This window comes from Eptatretus burgeri, chromosome 6, assembly GCF_056783735.1.
Source record: "Eptatretus burgeri isolate ZD-2024b chromosome 6, Ebu_testis_v1, whole genome shotgun sequence".
Taxonomy (NCBI): domain Eukaryota; kingdom Metazoa; phylum Chordata; class Myxini; order Myxiniformes; family Myxinidae; genus Eptatretus; species Eptatretus burgeri.
This window is the reverse complement of record NC_140966.1, coordinates 25417930-25438865: the sequence shown is the minus strand read 5'-3', so window position 1 is coordinate 25438865 and position 20936 is coordinate 25417930. Positions and strand designations below refer to the sequence as shown.

The window sequence follows — 20936 nt, the reverse complement described above, 5'->3', positions numbered from 1 at the left end:
GACAGGAGCATGCGATCAGGCGTCCATTTGTATTTATCATAGCAAGACCATGTTTGCTGGATTTCCAAATAACGTAGACCTTGCGTTGAGATTACCAAAGATCATACATTTGTAGTTTGAGTTTATTTGCATGACCGCTTTAAGTTAAAATATAATTGTTCTTACAATTTGTCAGGGTTCATCATGGTTGGAGCATATACCCCAATGAGTGTAACTTGACAATTTCTTGAAAGCTTATTTTTTAGCTTGATAAGGCTGTCATACCCACCGGTAGGCTCATTCAATTTCTTGCCATGTCATTTATGATAGCCAAAGCTACTCTTGCTTCTCTTTTGTTCTCTTCTCTTGTCTTATGGCTTTCCTCTCCAGGAATACATGTAATTTCCACCGTCTTCTTGAATTTTTCCTTTACCAACCAGCTCGTCGAGTTTGACTTCATGCTGCTACGGCGATGTCACAGCGAGCCAATTTGTGTGCAAAAATGGCAGTCCTGCATTTAGCTCTAACTGAAGGAGGTTTATCTTGTAGAGTATGAATATTCCATGCAGCACACTTTCATTTGTCAATTTCCCATGTTTTTCTATCACTGAGAAGGATGTCCCACCGACCGTGGTTTGAAGGTCAGAGTGCAGAACAGCGGATTTGTTTTGGCCTCCTTTTATTGCCCCCTATTCTAAATATGGTGAGCAGTTTGTCCTTAGAAAAAGGCTGTCCTGTCACTCAGGAAGCTGCCTTGCATAATTGACACTCATCAATTGTTGAATGGCCACCATACCGAAGTCACGTGCATGCATATATTCAACTTCTAGTGACATCACACCAAGTTATTTTGCCAATCTTCAATTGCTGGAGGACTTCAGATGAAATAATTACATGGTCCTTGATCAAGTTGTTAGCGCAGGAGCAGATTAAATTGATAAATGTTTGTATAAGCCTTACCTCACTCTTTCAGCCTTTCCACTATATCCAATGGTATGAAACAGGAATCATGATGGCCGGAGACAGTTTGGGCCTATGTCCTCACAAACATGATGCTGAAGTGCCCCAGCCTCCGTTAACTGGTGAAGAACTCTTCTGCAGATTCTGCCTTGAGCATCATTGAATGTCTACCACACCTAAAGATCTCATAGTTGTCAGGGTATGGCTGCTGTGTGCACAGAAGCTCTTTAGAGTCGGAGGTGAGAGTTGAGCGACAAGTGAGGACCAGTGTCAGTGTGTCACCCATAGGTGTTGTGGTCCACAGGACAAATGTGATAGCCATACACTCCAAACTGTTAGCTTAGTATATTCCTCTCTCCCTTTGTGTGTGTGTTTTTTTTTTCATTTAGTTGTGTTGGTGAATTAATGATGTGTATAGCATTTGGAAAGAGGTGACAGCTGTGCTATTTTATTTTAGACTCTCGAGATACCCATGCTATGCACGCGAGGGAGCCCAAAAGCAAACACACAATGCGGAAACTGCGAACGCCAAACCATGAACCAATAAACTCCACATTCCTATGACACCTTCAGTTGAACGTCAGGCATGGACAGCCGGTTCTTGAAGGACTTGGGCAAAAGATTTACTGCAACTGACCCTAACAGAAGTAAGGTGGTATATCTGTGATGTCAATTGCAAATTTGCAAATGCTGAATCCACGAATGTCATGGGTGGAAACACTCACATCATTTCCTTCTCTTTTAAACTCATTCTCTTGATATTCATTCCAAACGCCCTCATTTCAATCACAAATTAAGACTATACCACGAATATAACAAAATGCAATGTCACAAACACTCATGAGGTAAGCGAATTATCAATGCCATTCTAACGTTACATCCGGATTGGGAGCAGCTTCGTACAGATCAAAACTCAGAACCATCATTGTATTGAGGTTTTTACAGTGCCTATACAAAGTTTACACCCCCTTTCAAAATTTTCACCTTTTGTTGCTTTATAGCCAGGAATTAAATTGTGTTAAATCAGACTTTTTCCACCTATATTTACACATCGTAACCCACAACTTCAAAGTGAAAATCAAATTCTACAAATTTCAGAAAATTAATTAAAAATGCAAAACTAGAATATCTTGGTTGGATAAGTGTCCACCCCCCTGAGTTATACCACAAAACTTTTTTCCACATGGCTTCAGAATCTCTTGAGTGGTTTTTTTTACATACCTCGAACGGGACTCAAGGTGGGCTTTTTTGAGTCATGGCTTCCTTCTTGCCATTCTACCATACAGGCCAGACTTGTGGAGTGCTTGGAATATTGTTGTCACATACACACGGTGACCAGTCTTTGCCATAAAGGCCTGCAGCTCTTTCAAAGCTGCTATTCGCCTTTTGGTGGCCTCTGATCAGTCTCCTCCTTGTTTGGTAATCCAGTCTGGAGGGATGGCCTGATCTCGGCAGAGTCTTGGTGGTACCATCACCTTCCATTGCTTTATGATTGTCTTGACTGTGCTCCAAGGGATATTCAATGGATTTGAAATATTTTTTATCCCCATTCCCTGATCTGTGTCTTTCCACAACTTTATCCCTGAAGTCTTTTGCAAGCTACTTTGTCATCATGGTTGAGTCTTTCCTGTGAAATGCACCACTCAGCAGTGGAAGCCTCCGGGAACAGCTGATTATCCTCGCCGAAGAAGAGGGTATTGCATTTGTTATCTTGCCAAAACGAAGTTTTTGCAAGATATGTTAGTCAGCTTGTATGTTTTTTTTTTTGTTTGTTTGTTTGTCTGTAATCACGTATAAAAAATTCTGCAGAGCACAGTTATCATTGGAAATTTTTGTAACTTCGCATATCAGAGGCCTATAGAGGTCCCTTTCAGTGCACAAAAATTTGAAAGTCAAGGTCAAAGGTCAAGGTCACTTTGTCGCAAATCAAGGGAGTCGACGAAACCCTTATTTTTTTGAGTAATTTTGATAGGATCGTCTTCAAACTTCATGGGAATATAGTTCATGGTCTGGCGCTCAGCTGATTAATTTTTGGTGGCGATTGGCCTTGACCTTCATGGTTAGCGCCTGAGGTCAAACATATTTGACCCCAAGGTCAAATTTTCAAGTTTTAGGAACCATATCATGTAGTACCTCAAATTGAACACCTCGATGAGTGCTTTCTAGATATGTCAAGCTTGAGACATTATGACGTCATTTGGTGACGTTACGAGGAAAACGCATATTTTTCATGGTTACTCTGTAGAACGATTCTCATCGGAATCTCTCGTAGGCAGATATTCCTCAAGGAGTCGCTTCTGGTGGATAGCAGCTCTGTTCACCTCAGTGTGACCTTAAAGAAGTCACACGTGGTCACCTTTTGGCAAGATACGGGTCACCCTGCGGGTGACATTGTTTTTATTTCTGTGTTTGTGTGTTTATTTGTTTGTTTGTCCACTCGCCTCCAGCCCAAACTGCTCAACCGATCGTTCTGAAATTTTCAGGGATTAATGTTACCGACCCTGTGACGGTCATGCATTGAAGTTTCATAAAATTCGGTTGACCGAAAAGGTCTACGAAGCCCAATAGGCCAATTTCAGCCAAATTTTCTAAAATCCTCAATTTTCATCCGATTGACTTAAAATTTGAACAGGATTTTCATGTCAGGTCACTGAATTCATCTACCAATTAATTTTAAGGTCAAAAGGTCAAAACAGGCCCATTTTCTAAAATTGATAGTTCGGGCCAAAAACTAAATATATCACTATATCTCAAAAGTTGTGGACGAGTTATGAAATAATGTGGTGGATGAGTTGGATAGGTGACAAGAACAAGCAGACTGGATTTTGGTTCAGATCCAGCCCATCAGTGGGATACAAAACGTGAATTGTTCCACCTGGCAGAGGTATGCGCTCAACCAAGTGCCATTCTACTTTGTGCTGTTTTGCCAAGTTGTTATGTCACTCCATGAGTGATTTTTGGGTAGTCGATAAAGTCGACAAAAAAAATTTTTTTTTTGATCTCCCCTTATTATCACTTTTTCCGTCGATATGTTTGTCTGTATGTATGTCTGTATGTCTGTATGACTGTATGTCTGTCCGTTCGGTCCAGTGCTCCGTTAATACAATGGCGATTTCGATGAAACTTGGTGGGTAGGTTCATACCATGACCTAGTTGTGTGCAAATGAGAACCGTTGCTATGGAGACCACTGTTGCCTCGCAACGTGACTGAAATTTTTTTTAAATCATAAAAATATTTATTTTTTCGAAAATCAAAAATCGGGCCACGAGCAACTGTGGGCAGTACATTCAGCCATATTGTCAAAAATTTCCAGCCGAATCCTATGAAAACTGTCGGAGAAGATAGACTTTGAATTAACCCTGGTCGAAAACAATAAAAAAACGAAGTTCGTTATATCTCAGAGACTATGAGTCAGATATACATGAAACTGGTATGGTAGGTTCATGGTATGTCCTAGTTGTGTGTGAGAAAGAACCGTTGCTATGGACCCCTCCGTTGCCTAGCAACGGCCGAAAAACCTCTAAATGTGGGGGTATTTTAATGAAAAAACAATCTGCAGCATTAACCCTTGAAGCTAGAATCTTGAATTTTCTTGTGCTTACTCCTCAGGTCATTCCCCATCGAACGGGCCCATCGCATCTGGTTCTATTGGGTAGGCGACTACCCATGTCCGCCTACCGGCTTGTTCACTTGTTTGTTTGTCCACACACAACTTTAGTTTTTTTTCTCCACAACTGCTTGTTGGATGTGAGACGAAATTTTCACCAAAGCAGCGACTACTCGTGTAGAATGTGTTAATGACAATTATGACATCATATGTCACGTGGTGTGGCAGTTGGAAAAATGGAAAAACTTTGGACCTCTGTATCTCTGAAACCGCACCAAGGAAAAAATTGAAACTTGGCACATAGCAAGTACTCCTCATGGGGAATAAGTGTGATTTTTAAAAATTATGTCATAGGTGCCTTCATTATGACATAATAATTGCATATGTAGAATGCCACATTTGATCAGTATGAAACTTTTTGAGGGGCTCATCTAAGGATAAAATGGTCCACACACAAACAATTGATGATGTCATCGGTCACATAATTCAGCAGCTACATTGTTTTTTTTTTAAACCTTCAAAAATCTTCTTCTCCAGACGGCTGGACAGATCGAGGGCAAACTTCACACAAATGTTCCCCAAACCTTGGGGATACCAGGGTATTCACGAATAAGTGATGTCACATGGTCTGGAAGCCATATTGGATTGAGCGTAAATCTTAAAAAAATTATTTCTCTTGAACCACTTCGTCAATCAATGTGAAACTTCACAATTATGATCTGGTATTGATGGAGAATATATGTTTTAAATATCAAACTGATTGGATGCATGATCTGGCAGCCAGAATTATGTAATGTTTTTGATCTGGGTTCTTTTTGATTGTTTTGATTTTGATTTTAAATAAGGCTCACTTGGCTGTGCCTGGATGGGTTTGAGGGTAGAGCAGTAGCAGCTGAAATGCGAATCCTGTCCAGGTTCGTCCTGATGACTTCAGCCTTGCTTTTTGCTTGTTTGGGTTCCTTCTGGTAATTCAATGCAGGACTGTGCCCATTTGATGTTCCATTTGATTTGAATTGAATTTATTATATTCCCATTCTAAATTCAATTGAGGAACAATAAACATCAAGGATCAGGGTTCAGTGGAAGATCGAAGCGGGGTTGCATCAAAGCCGGACGTTTTAGTTCCCGGTCATCACTGCCAGAAGTTATAAAGTGGCAGTTCTCGTTATGTCTCTTATTAATTACGTAACACACCAGTACGCAAGTACCACACAAAATACACCACACAAAACTGCACAAATACCACACAAAACTGCACAAATACCACACAAAACAAGTCCTGGCTGCAATCTCGGATTGCTCTTTTTATTGTTTTGTTCTGAAATAATCAGAATCATGACAATTTATCGCAGGTGAGGCTAGTTAACTTGTTTTATGATTTTGAAGGTGAATGGTTGCACCTGAGCAAATTTACAATTACTATTGTGGACACTTATTCATGTGTTCACAATTATCCAACCAAGATATTCTAGTTTTTTATTTTTTATTTTCTGAAATTTGTGGAATTTGTTTTTCGCTTGGAAGTTGTGGGTTACGATGTGTAAATCAGGTCAGGTATGGGAGCATGCGCCAGAGCAAGCGCGTCGCTGCGTCCACTTTCTGCCGGTACTCTCGGGGCCTCCATCCTGCCATTCCCCAGGCAGATGCCAGCTCCATCCCCATCTCCTTGAGATGCCGATCAACCTGTTGCAACCACGAGGGACGTGGTCGGCCCATTGGCCTACTCCACTCACGAGACTCCCTTGCTGAGAGAATCTGGTGAGCAGGATCAGCATCAGGAAAATGAGCCACATGCCCATACAGCCGCAGCTGACACTCACGGACAATGCAGGTAACAAATCTCATTTGAGTCTCTCTCAGCAACCGCTCGTTGGACACAACAAAGTCCAAGCAGCGATAGCCAAGCATTCTCCGAAGAGACCTGGTACCAAATGAATTAAGTCTCTGTCTCAGATCCTTGGTCAGAGTCCAAGTCTCATATCCATAGAGCAAGACTGGAAGCATCAAGGACTTGAAGACTCAGACTTTCGTTCTCCCGCGCAGGTACCGGCAGCGCCACCCCCCATTATCCAGTGAATCCATGAGTCCCCAGGCCCAACCCAGACGTCTATTAACCTCTGACTCACAGCCAGCAGAGACATGAATATCACTGCCAACGTAAGTGAATCTCTCCACGACCTCAACATCCTCACCACAAACAGGCAGACAGGACAGCAGCATCCAAGATGTCATTGAAAGCCTGGATCTTAGTTTTGACCCAGGAAACCCGTAATCCTAGCGGCTCCGACTCCTCATTCAGCACCTCGAGGGCCCCCAAAAGGATATCAAAAGTCTCCGCAAAGATGACTGCATCATCTGTGAAATCAAGGTCAGAGATCTTTTCATTCCCAAACGATGTACCGCAGCTTGATCTCTCTGAAATCCTCCCTAGAATCCAGTCCATACAAGTGCTGAAAAGTGTGGGGACCAGTACACACCCCTGACGAACTCCAGTAACAACTGGAAATAAGTCAGAGATGATACCACCACATCTTACAGCACTCTCAGTATCAGAGTAGAGTTCAGACATCAGATCGATCAGTTTTGGTGGCACGCAAAGAAGACCAAGATTCCTCCAGAAGGCATCCCAATTCACTGAATCAAATGCTTTACAGAGATAAACATAAGCTGCAAGCAGCCCCTGCCAAAACTCTCGTCTGCATTCAGTGAGGACCTGAAGAGCAAGGATACGGTCAATCGTTGACCTCTTTGGTGTAAAGCCAAACTGCTCTGGATGCTGGTGCTCAAGGAGATGGTGGCGAACCCTATCAAGAATGATCCCTTAGCGCACGTACAGTTTTATGCATCGGATCCCTGAACAGCTCAGCTCTACCATTCAGCCTGGCCCTGCGACTCTGGTCAATGGTATCCAGTGTCCCTTGAGAGACAAAATTCTTCTTTGCCCTATGGTGAGTTCCAAGACATCCACCAACAACATCAAGGACGGTGGTCTTGAAGGCACTCCACAACTCTTCAGGACCTCTCAAAGCACCCAGACCCCCCCAAATCTCCACTCAGCTTGTTCGCAAACTCCTCAGCTACCCTCTCATCCTTGAGCTTGCCAACATCCAGCCTAGGTTGGGATGGTACCATTCTCCTGGATTTAAGGTGCAACTTAAGAGTTGCTACAACAAGCCTGTGGTCAGTATTGAGGAACTGAGCACTCTGGTAGACCCTGCAGTTCTGGATCATCCTCCAGCGACCATAAATGAGGACATGGTCAATCTCCGTTGCCACACCACCAGCGTTGGAATACCAAGTCCAGCGATGAGCTTGTGGGCGCTGAAACCATGAACCGGCCACCTTAAGTCCATGACTTCTTGCAAAGTCAAGGAACTTAGTGCTATTCAGGTTCACAGTTCCAGACCTATGGGGACCAACACACATCTCATAACCATCGCTATCAGTTCCAGTCAATGCATTGAAATCCCCCAAGACTAGAAGTGTATCTCGTCTGGGGCATTGATCAACCACAGACTCGAGTGTGGCGTAGAATGCATCCTTCACGGTGAGATCACTCGCCTCAGTCGGAGCATAAACAGAGATCAGGGAAATGACACCTAAGGAGTGACGAATCCTTTGTCTCATAATTCGCTCATTGACCGGTGTTACCTCACTTATCATTGGAGTCAGCTTATTGGTCACAGCTACAGCAACTCCTTGGGCATGGTAACCATCAGAGGGACCAGACCAATAGTAGGTGTAACCACCTGCCATGATCTTGCCACAATCCGGTCTCCGAACCTCAGAGAGTGCTGCCATACCAATGTCCATACGCTTGAGCTCAGATGATAATAGAGACAGGTGATCATCCTCTCTTAGGGATAGGACATTCCAGGCACCCACCCGAAGGGACCGCCTCATGTTAACCCAAGGAGACCGCCGTCTGGTGGACGACTCCTCAGCCACACTCCGACACTCTCCCACAATCTGACCCGGGAATGTTACCCCGTGGTTTCCCTCCTATCATCAATGATTCGCGGTCCCAAAGGCTTTGCCCCAATCCCGTCATGTGTGAATGAAGGTGTAAAAAGTCTGATTCGAGGCAATTTATTTCCAGGCTACAAGAGTATAAGGCAACAAAAGGTGAAAAATTTGAAATGGAGTGCAGATTTTCTGTAGGCACTATATGAAACCTCCCACTCAGCTTCGGACACTGGCTGAGACTCCAAAACGTTCCACAGAAGGTTTGGTGAGGCTATTCCCAAAACTGAGGGAGTAGTTTGGGGACAGGCAGATGGACAAACAGACACTCCTGCTTTATAAACATAGATTCTTGAATCACAAAAATTCATTTCTTCAATCCCAGCTTACTGAATGATGCTTTGCTCTGTAGATTATATGCTGGTCACCTTAATCACATTAAAATATTAAACAAGGATAAACAAGGAAATCCAACACAGGTGGAGGCCATTCAGCCCATTGTGCCTGCGTGAACACCACACCAACCCATCTTCACAAGATCCTACAAAATGCAAAAAAATGTTTTTAATTAATGAAATAAAAATGTTTTTTGTTTTTTTTGTAGTTTTTTTAATTTTTATTTTCCTTTTCTTCCTCTCAGAGGAGGGGGCATGGGCTTGGTTAAAAACACACAACATCAACCACACAATCCCCCTTGACAAGACCCCCACCAACAGCATTCTGTACACCTGCACACAATCACCCATCAATGCTCAAACTACCTAAAAGTCTTATCAACATCCCTCTACCCCTCTATCTCCATAACTTCCAGGTACTTATCTAATTCCAATTTAAACTTATCTCCCGTTTCAATCTCCCGTTTCTGCTGCCACTACCTTTTCAGGGAGACCATTCCATGCATTAACCACTCTCTGAGTGAAAGTTCCCTGCCTTACTACCATCTTAACTTTCCTCTTCTTTACTCTCAAGCTATGGCCCCTGGTTCTATCACTGTCTACATTGTTGAACAATTCATCTGCAGTTATTTTATCTATACCTTTCATTATCTTAAACATCTCTATCATATCTCATCGTAACCGCCTCCTTTCTAGTGAATAAAGCCCTGTCTCCTTCAGCCGCTCCTCATCGCTGAGTCGAGCTTGGCCCGGAATCAATCTCGTAGCCCTATGCTGAACCCTCTCTTTGGCATCTACGTCCTTTTGGAACTGTGGTGACCAGAACTGCACACAATATTCTAAATGTTGCCCTCACTAAATTCCTGTACAATGTTAACACCACCTCTTTTGATTTATACATGATCCCCCTCCGAATACAACCTAAAACCCTACTTGCTTTACCTATAGCTGCCTGGCACTGTGCTGTCTGCTTACCTCCCATATCTATTACCACCCCCAGATCCTTCTCCTGTGTGACACGCTCCAAAATTACCCGTTGCATCCTGTAATCTCTATTTTCATTGTTCTTTCCCATCCTCATCACTTTACACTTGCTCAGGTTAAATTCCATCTACCAATCTTCTGCCCAATCTATGCAAGTATCAATCATTTCCTGTATCTGATCACCACCCCCTCTGCTATCCACCTTACCTCCAAGCTTTGTGTTGTCTGCAAATTTCGAAAGCTTATTCTTCACCCCACACTCCAAATCGTTGATGTAAATAATGAATAGTCATGGTATGAGTCCTGATCCCTGAGGTACCCCACTGCTTACATCCTCCCAGCAAGACATCCTCCCACTCACAGCCACTCTGCTTTCCTATATTGTTGGCTTATTCTGGTAATTAGGTTTGTGAAAAGCATAACTGCTAGACAAGTTGAATTTGCATTGAGCTGGTCCGCCTGATCTTACGGTAGTGGCACAAAGCAATAAGCTTTCCTCATTGCTGTGAAATGTTGGCTTAAAAATAACAATTTTCCTCATGAGAGTGGAAAAACATTGTGCATGAACTGGTTTGAAGTTTGATGTGATTGGGCAAATGTAGATTTTTCAAAGTTTTATTGTTTGGAAACAATTTGACAGAATGAATTATTTTATTCAGGTGTTGCCATCACATACACAGGTGTGACAGCCTCATCAGATCGCAGTTACACCACAAGTGTGTCAGAAGCAGCAACTCTCACAGACCATATGCTGGTGAGTATAATGTGTACCATTTTAATGCTATATTATACAAGAAAAGAAACATTCAAAAAAAGTAAAAACAGAGGGTTGAAATCTCAAAAGAACAACCAAACAAGGTAGGAATGACATCACAATCCTCTTATGGTTTACCATCATGACATCTTTTGACTTTCCATCACAATCCCACAACAAAAGTAAAATGTCAAAATATATTGTGATGCTAAACCATAAGAGGATTGTGGTGTCGTATTGTGGCATCGTAATGTGGTGTCATTCCTCATGGTTCTTCTTCGTCTTCATTCATCTTCATCCATCGCAATCCCACAACAAAAGTAAAATGTCAAAAGAAGTCGTGATAGTAATCAATAAGAGGATTGTGGTGTCGTATTGTGGCATCTAAATGTGCTGTCATTCCGACCTTGTTTGGTCGTTATTTTGAGATTTTATCCTTCTGTTCTTACATTTTAAAAAAAAAACATTTTTTGTTTCTGCAATTTCCTGTAAGTAATAAAATGCTTCATGTTTAATATATTTTGTTATGGATAATATGGAGTATTGTAATACTCCATGACATTGTCGTACTCCATGATACGACAGTATTCCATGGTACTACATTTCAGATCAACATTTGTGTCGAGTACATGGTATATAAAGTCAAGTAAACACACTACGTTTGCTGCTTTATCACCACTCCAAATGCAATCATACCTTGGCTTGTTATACAATCCGCATGGCATTGCGAACCACAGCAGACATGAGATTGGGGGACGATGGGGGGGGGGCGGTGGTGGTGTGGTCAATTTGTACATTCGATTTGTTTTCATAAAATGCTTAAACTACATATAAAAGTAGCTCCAGTTCGGTGTCGGCGTGCGTGCCTGCTTGCGCCCATCAAAAAAAACAGAAGAAGACTAGAAAACTGAATATAAGAGGCTATACATTTTGAATGTGGCACTCTTTGCATTTTGCATTTCTATTTTGATCTTCCTCTTAGTGTGGTGTTTTATATTATTCAGCATCTAAAAAGGCTGTGATGAATATCGCATCAATAATCTCCCCCTATTCACTGCTCACACTGACAAATTTTATACATATCCCTAAAGCAGATGCGGACGGCCTTTGCTTTCTGGTGTTTTTATGTTTTTTTAATTTTATCTTTTGTGTGAAAAAAATTTTTTTTTTAAGTAATAAAATGCTTCATGTTTTATATATGTTGGTATGGATTAAATCCAAATATGTGATGTCCACGTTGTGGATTACCACGCATATCCTGTGTGTAAATGTCGATGCGATTATCATTTTAAAAAGAAATTCTTAATCTATATACATATAAATGCCATTCTCTCTCCTCTGGCTTTCTTTATTCCTTAAGCACAGCCACATCTTTTGAGTTACTAACCCCAAACTTGGGGTACAAATACAATTTTTTGTGGAGTGTAACATAGGCTATGTGGCCATGGCCTAACACGTGGGTTTGGGGGGGTGGGGAGGGGGCATAAATTCTCCATGTAGATGTGTACCGTGGAGCACACTACCTGGTTGTAGCAGAGGGTATTACAATTTCATTTTTACCTGGGGAACGCTGAGATTGAAGCACTCCTTGCACGGGTAAATTTGTTTTCCTTCCCTTCTCCTCCCCCTCCCTCTTGTCAGCGGGCCTGTCAAAGACTGTCATCGTGTGTGAGACATTTCTAGTGGGAGGGACATCAGGACAAACGGGGGACACAGAGGAGGGGGATGGGGGGAGCGGGACGTGAGGATGGGGAAGAGTTAAAAACACTCTATGCACAGGTAAATTTGGCAAACAGGATGACTAATTGATCCATCAGTGAAGCGACTGGGAGGCTTTGCTGGTATTTTATATTTTGGTATAGAATAAATCCATCTTTCTTTTCATAATAAAACGATTCATGTTTTATATATTTTTTAAAGTTTGGGTTGCATGCACTTGCCCAGAGATGAAGTAACTTCCTCGCATTGGAATCACCATCATGGCTTCAGCATTTATTGAGTTAGGTCGGGCTACAGTTTTGCATTGTTTTGAGAAGGGAAGAAGAAGTACAAATTGGCGTTTTAGCGATCTTCCGATGTGGTACTTTAGCGATGTATTAAAGTCTTGGAAGTTCAGAAAACGCTCGAGAATAAAAGGTTTCGGTTTTAAATGCTTATGAGTTCACTTTATAGTCGTTTAGAAGCGTATCATTGTGTACACATTTTAATGGGCGGCCATTTTTTCCCTGTAATCCCTTTATATGGAGTACTACCGTACTCCATGATACCAACGGAAAATAGTTCCTGAGCCCAAAAAAAAATTACACAAAATTATAGACATATACAGTACCCAAGCAATATAATGGTCAGCCAACATGTGCCTTGACATGCTCCCCAGTTTACCCGTGAAGATCCGAAATTTGCATGTGCATACTGTGCACTGCACGCACAAATAGCCATGCATGTGTACTGAGTCATGTGACAGTTCTACACATGACACTGACAAAATTGTAATGCAGCACGATTCGGTAAACCATCCCAGCTGTGAAAAAACATTTTTATTGACGTCTAATCATTGTAAACGTCATGCCTCGCCTTTCTGAAAATGAACTTATATGTGCTCGTGGCATGCCTGAATGTTGGAATTCCACAAATGTTATGACTAGACGTTTTGGTGTTCATCGGAATACCATACAGTCGATCATTCTGGAGACGTTATCAACCAACTGGCAACATCAGAGACTACCAACTGGCAACTGGCCCATGTTCTGGGCTACCACATGTGATGTTACGTCAGCAGGATAACCATGTCTGGTTGATGCACCTTATAGGAATCGGTTCCAGGCAAAAAGTTTGACAGCTCACAGAATCCCTGGCTTGTGACCAATCAGTGCCAGAACTGTCAGGAATTGGCTATGCGAGAGTAACATCCCACTACGACGACCAGCAGTATGTCCACTTTTGATGCCACATCATCGACATGCATGCCAAGCTTGGTGTACACAACATCTGAGGTTTAGGAGACAAGATTGGACTGTTATCCTCTTTCCACATGATTTGAGGTTCCATCTTAACAGTAGTGATGGAAGTTGTCACGTTTATTGACGGGAAGGGGAACGTTATGCTCACGCATGTGTTGTGAAATGTTCGTCACTCGGTGGTGGAAGCCTGATCATATGGGGAAGAATCGACGCACATCACGGAACCCAGCTGGAGGTCATTAATGGCAATTTGACAGGTATTCGGTACCGTGATGAAGTTCTCCATCCTCACGTCCTCCCGTACCTGCAGGTTCATGGATGTCACATCACACTTCAACAGGATCACGTGTGCTCACCGACTTTGTCACACAACAGAACATTCCCACACTTCCCTGGCCAGCTGTTTCACCTGAACTTTCTCCCACATAACATGTCTGGGATGAAATGGAATGACAATTGCATCGTCTTCAAAACCAGCCAGTGATGTTGGCCCAACTGTGGCAAGCCTTGATGCAGATCTGGAATGACATCCCTCAAGCATTCTTCAACCATCTTGCATCCTCAATGAGGCACCGTTGCCAAAGCGTGTCAATGCAAATGGTGGTCACATCGGGTACTGAGTCGTAAACTGACTTTTGACCACACCCCTCTTCGAGCCTCTAGAGATGTGTTTTGCACACGTGTTGACATTCTCATGTCGATTTCATGTTTATCAAACACTAAATATTGATATGACAAAACAACATGATGTGTTGGTTTTCATTTCTTATTTCACATAGGTGTAAATGATGCGCAGGAACTTTTTTCACTGGTATATATTAATATTGTACATGGTTAAGGTAAGGTGTCCTCAGTACCACCGTGGAAGACAGCGTTGTCCAATTTAGATGAGAGGAAAGATCTCTAGTCCCTTGCCTTTTATGATCTTGAGCAGGGCTGGGCTTGGAAAGAGAAAGGGAGGGTGATATTGCATGTTTCACTCCCACCCACAGCAGAAGACTCTTCCATCTGCCTGTAAGCTTGTTGTGAGGGGGGGGGGTGGTGGTAGGACTTCAGAGGTGGATTTTTTTTGGCTGTAGTTTGGTTGAGTCCTGGGGCAGAGACCCGAGGCCATGATTGATTGGCCTCGAGCGAACATCGTGGGAGGGAGGCACGGATAATTATTTTGGGATAGGGATTGCCCATAAAGATCCGGTTCTGGGACTAGGACTGATGGACGTTGCGCTCATGGACACTCTCACGGCTTGCCTCTCTCCGGCACTCCTCTCTTAGACCTCATCACCCTTATACCCCATGTATTGTGGTCCGCTCCTGTGGTGCACACACCTTGTTTGAATCTTTACGATAATTGACGGATCGGTGTGCGTTTGTTTGTGTTTGTTGCACCACTCCTCCGACAGTTCCTGGCCAATTACATCCAGACTTGCTACATGGGATCAGCGTGACCCCAATTAGTGCACAGGGGTGTTTATACCTTTGCTGGTGGTCTGAGGAGGTGGGGATTGAGGGGGGGGTAGGGTGGTGGTGATGCAAGTTCTCTATTTAAATGTGTATCCTGTAGTTTCGCTTCAGGTGGGAGAGAGTGTTGCAAGTCCTCACTCTTTACAGTACAGTATTCCTGTCTCCACATTTTTCAGTGCAGTGAGGTGTTTTGAATTATGCAGTGAGAAGTATTTTGAAGAGGTATTTTCAATTACATGTTTGAATAAGGATAATAACATAAACCCCCTGGCCGCTCCTGTAGCTTCTAGTATTATAATAATTTGGGGATTCTGCCTTCTGTGCCTTTTTCATCTCTCTTGTCGGATTTGAATGGTTGATAGTTGTGTTCGTCGCCATTGCTGGGTGAGTTTCTCTTGTTACTTTTTCTTGTTTCGATTTTGTATATTGTATTTTGTCTTGTCAGGATTTCATAAACCGATAATTATTTATTTCTTAAGAGACTGCGTGTAACTCGTGTTTATGGGCATTTTGCAGTTCCGACATTTGGGTGAATTGATATCCTTGGAGGGTTAAATTGGTCTTAATCTTGGCTTTTACAGTAACTGTAGTGGTCCGAGATCATGCCAGATTCCTGACGGTAAACACAGTTTGGTTATACTTGGAGCTGAACCTCCAGCATGGTCGGTAATCACTTTGATTGTGGTTGCTCCTTTTGGGTGGTTTTCATCCACTTGACATTTGGTGTTAGGAGTGGTACTCGTACCTGATTCCTCCAAACAAAATTTTAAAAGATTGCATATCAGCGTGATTGGTTTGCTTTGTATTCAGAATGATTTTTGTTGTGTGTAGTGTAATCAAAATTACAAACCAAGTTGGCATGTTCAGTGGAGGTGGAGTTAGTGCCCACAGAGGCAGAGTTAGTCTCCACAGAGGAGGAGTTGGTGCATATCCTGGAATTGCCTACATGTACTGATTCTGGAATATGAATGCTCCAGGCAGTTTAACCAACACTTGCAGTGTTTCAAATCACCTTTACTTTAATTTAAAATACCACAAATGCATCGTAAAAACTGTGCTTTTTCCAGATACGTGCACACGTCCCACCAGACAGGGCGATGCCAGTCTCACCGCTTGCCACGTAGATAACGCGACACTGGGTGGAGCATAAATATGGTTGAGGCAGAACATGAATATGCATGAGGCAAAACATGAATATGCTTGAGGAAAAACGTGGGCAGAGCATGAATATACATTTTAAATTCAAACTCGGTTACATCACACTCCTTGCCTGGTTTTTATATACACCACAACAGCAATTGATTGAGCAAAGATAATTATGTGAACACGAGAACCAGAGTAGCCACATTGGCTCAAAACATTGTCTAATTGTTATTGAACATTGTCAAAAATGTTGAACATTTGTCAAAAACGAAATAAACAGACTACATCGTACATCACATCTGGTCACTAAATTAATGGATTGGACTATGGTTAACGGATAGGGACATAGTGGAAAATAACATGAGAATATCATATTCACATCAATAGAACACAATGAAGGAACTCGCTTTTCCCCCGCTGGTACAAGCAGTAAGACCTCAGTTATGGGTCGCAGGTAGATGTGGGGTTTGCCGTCCTTCATGGTGTGGATTTGCACTTTTCGAACCTGACCGTCTACGCTGGGCAATGTCTCAATTATACGTCCATATGGCCAGTTGTTCCTGTGTGCATTCGCCTTCAGCAAAACGATATCACTGACAGAAAGGTTGCGTTTCTTAACTTGCCATCGCGTACGGGGCAGCAGGGTTCGAAGATACTCTTTGCACCATCTTCACCAGAAGGTATTCGCCAAATGCTGCACACATCACCACTGATAGCTGAAGATGTCTCTGTAGAATGGGCAAAATTGCCTAGTAGCGCACGAAGAGGCGTTGTCTTGAACTTCCATTTCTATAAACATGTGAAACATTGTGTTCCCAATGAACGTTCGTGTTTGGTAGCTAATACAGCTATGGAATGAAACTTCAGATCGCTAACCAACTCTACAGCAGGCAAAGTGGGCTTAATGGGTCGTTCAGAATCCCTGAGAAATCGCAGAAAGTTTTGGTGATACTCGCACACATCGAAACAATGGAACATTTGCTTTACATTGACCATGATGGCGATGGGTTCCTGTCTGAAGTGTACTAATACCCTGAGAAAAATATTGACAAGGTCTGGACCAGGAAGTAGTACCTTATTTAGCAAGATATCACAATAGGTAGCACTGCCCTCGAACACGACACAAATATTTTCAGGTTTGCATGGATGGAATACAGCAAAATGAGGAAGATACCATTGTGGTCGTTTCGCCTCTGTTCCTGCTTCAAGAAGATCAGCATGTCCTTTGGAAAAGACTTAAGAAATGAAGTCCTGTACTGCAGTTTAAGGGCTGGTTTCTTATCCAGAAGCTTGCAAAGAGACTTTAAGTGGTCGATTTTCTGGAAGTTTTACATTGTCTCTGAAGGGTAACAGAGCCACCCAATTGCCATTGTCATTCCTGATGAATCCGTCCTCCATGATTGTGAGAAAACGGTTGTCTTCTATGGAAAGACCTGGCCTGTCATCATTCCCTGTTTGCTAAGAGATGGCACTGCCGACCCCATCGTTGTTGGCACTGTGGTCACAGATCTGAAGAGCTGACTTGAATGTATGTGACGATGTGGCAGGATGATGTCCTTGACGATGACATGGTTAGGGCATGGTGAGCAGACTGATGGTCTTCCATTGTCTACAATGTGGGTACAATTGGCCTCCACTCGTTCAGGGCTATGAACGCTGTCCAGACATACATCGCCAATTATCACCCATCCAAGGTCTTCGCTGTGCCGATGGAGCATAAGGTGGTCCATTCCGAGATTCTCTGACCTTACGCAGCTGAGGAGCATCTCGTCCAAGTAGCAGCAAGATGGACGTTTCTTGGTCAGTTTCGGGAAACATTTCCGTGGTGGGACGTATAAGTGAGTGGAGCCTCGGAACTCCGGTATTGGAATCTTAGAGGAATTACAAAGAATAGCATTACATTCAGTTAGCTCCGGGAGCCAGAGATGGGCGATTCCATCAAAAGATTCGATGACTATATTCCGGTCATGCCTACCACTGGCTGCCATAGTTCCAGAGCAGGTTTTGAGTTCATAGGGGACTGGATTATATGACACATTAAAGCATCCAAAGAGTTTGCTGTGGCCCAGAGACCGAATTGACTACCAGCCGTGAATACCGTCACAAGACAGATTTTGTAACAGGACCTTCCTCAGGATCCACTATTACCACAAATGTCCGTACACCTGTTAATCACCGAGGGTTGCTCCTCACTATACTTTCGAAGACCATCCGACACTCTTTCAGGGTTCGAAGAGTTTCTCATAAATCACCTCCCTGCCAGTCCGTCGATGGTAGCACATCTGGCAGCATGAAGTGCTGAGCAATGACAGGCGCTGTCGCAATGAGAACAACGCAATTTTATTTGACACTCCTTGGTTGAATTGTTAGTGGACAGAGCACATCTAGTACATATTTCCCATTGGTTAAGAAGGATGTTTCTGGATTTTGCTCTGAATGTGCTGCAATGTGCAAGAGGATGTTTGGTCCTGTGAATTGGGCATAATTGTTGTGGATCTTCCATTTGACGATGAGTGTGCTGATTTTCAGAAGGCGATACTACTGCTGCGGTTGATTGCTCTACAATCTGTGGCAGGAATTCACCTATGACCTCGGTCTTGCTTACTCTGACACTTGGTTGAGTCTCACCAGTGAAGGCTGACATTCTGTTCTTCATGGTGAGTGGCTTTCACCTTAGCAGCTGAAGAAGGTGATCCATCATCATATCCTGAAGAAACCATCAGACAGAGGTCATTTTGAATCTTTGCATTGCTCTGAATGAAGTATGAGAGCATCGAAAATGGTGGAAAGGTGACACTATGGGGTTTTTATTTTTTTACTTGAAGGCTTGCATCCTCCAACGATCCATGACATCAGGTGGAAGCTTTGCTCTGATTGGTTTGAGGAACAGAGATATATCTAAAGCTGCAAGTCCGGGAAGGGAGCCATTGTTTTTGGCAGCCTCTATTTCCTCGATGGTGTCACTAAACTTCTGCAAAGTTTTGCAGTCGTGAGGAGAGACTTGAGGCAAAAGTTCCAGCTTGTTTAGGGAATGATTGTGTAACTGCTTCATTGCTGCCGAATATTTCTGGAAGGCGATTCCAGACCTGCTCTGAACTGACATCAGGGTTAGAAATGTAGCTTTGGTTAAGACGTTCTACGAGTGCTTTGGATTCTGAACTATCCGCCATATGTTGAACCATGAGGTTAAACTGTTCAACGGATGCGAGCGGTACTACTCTGATCATGTTCTGGAAGGCCGCACGCAATGTCCTGAATTTTTCAGGCTTATCATCAAACACAGAAATCCGATTTGAAAACAAGTCTCGACGAGACTAATAGTTTCCACAGTCATGCATGACAGGCATCACTGTTGGTATGATTGCTGGCTTGACTTCTCGACCTAATAGTGAATGGCTCAACACTTAAAGTTGTTGCCGGATGTGTGTTGTACGTCCTCGCAGCAAATGCGGGTACAGCATGGGTGTACGTTGGATTTGATGAGAAATAACCCCATTGGATGTCGGTTGTAATCCCATTGGATGGCGACGTAAGGTCAGTATATATTGTGGGATACAGAGCAGTCATAACTGGAGCCGTGTTTGTGACCCACGAGCTCATAACGTGGCATGTTTACAGTGGGTGTTGATGTGCACCCGTGACACGTAACATTGGAGAAGGATAACGACACAAAGGTTATGTGCGTAAGGCACTAGTTGGTGTCTGGTGAGTTGCTTACAATAGACCAGGAGCTGGCATCGTGTTATACTGAGCAGACAGAACTTGCCTGTTGGATACGTTTAATGTCGATGAGTTCTCCATGGATGCTGGTGTTGCAGCTTTGACGGCTGGTGAAAGGTGGTTTGTCTGAAATGACACTGGTTCGAGCGATGTACCTGGGTATCTGGTAGAATACCTTCAGGATCTTCTTCAGATGGAATGGATGGTGGTGAAGACGTGGCATCCCTGGACGAGTACATTTCCACCTTCTCCGCAGATAATCCAGCGGCTGAAATATTGACAAATTCGGCCCAACACAGTGCGTCAGTAATCACCTCCAAGCAGGCACCAGCCACAGCAGCATCCTCCTCCCACTTCAGCTGTTCGAAATATATATATATATATATATATATATATATATATATATATATATATATATATATATATATATATATATATATATATATATATATATATATATATATATATATATATATATATATTGCTGTGTAGCTTTCAATTGTTGCTGTATCTGTTGCTGCTTGAGATGCATTTGTTGCTGTTCAAGATCACTCTTGCTGCATCTGTTGCTGTTCAAAATCACTCTGTTGCTGCATCTGTTGCTGCATCTGTTGCTGTTCGAGATCACTCTGTTGCTGTTCGTGTAGCAATCGAGCTTCGTTCGATTTGCATCCCATGGCAGCTCTAACAGAGGCCTCAGCTCTTTCTGATTTGGTGTTCAACAAAAGGGAAGACCTGGAAGAGTTGGATGAACCAGCAACAGACCGTGTATGAAGCAAGCTCGACATAGCGGCTTTCGATGAACCACTGGAGTCAGCGACAGACCGCGTATGAAGCGAGCTCGACATGGCGGCTCTGCTTCCTCCCAGCAGCGAGACAAGCGTGAAATCAGATTTTACTTTCCAGGAATGGCCTCCGTGTCCCGATTCTTGAATAAGAATGCTCCAGTCAGTTTAACCAACGCTTGCAGAGTTTCAAATCACTTTTCATGAATTTAAAATACTACAAA

At 43.0% G+C, this 20936-nt stretch overlaps 1 protein-coding gene across 2 annotated transcripts in view; it reads left to right on the top strand.

Moving 5' to 3' along the window:
• Positions 1–20936, top strand: part of LOC147024416 (deformed epidermal autoregulatory factor 1 homolog) — a 328494-nt gene that overhangs the window by 83859 nt on the left and 223699 nt on the right. For both annotated transcript variants that reach the window (XM_085884328.1, XM_085884329.1), the window contains exon 2: positions 10549–10643. In XM_085884328.1, the coding sequence (XP_085740454.1) occupies positions 10549–10643 (95 nt within the window). The remainder of the gene's footprint in view (positions 1–10548; positions 10644–20936) is intronic.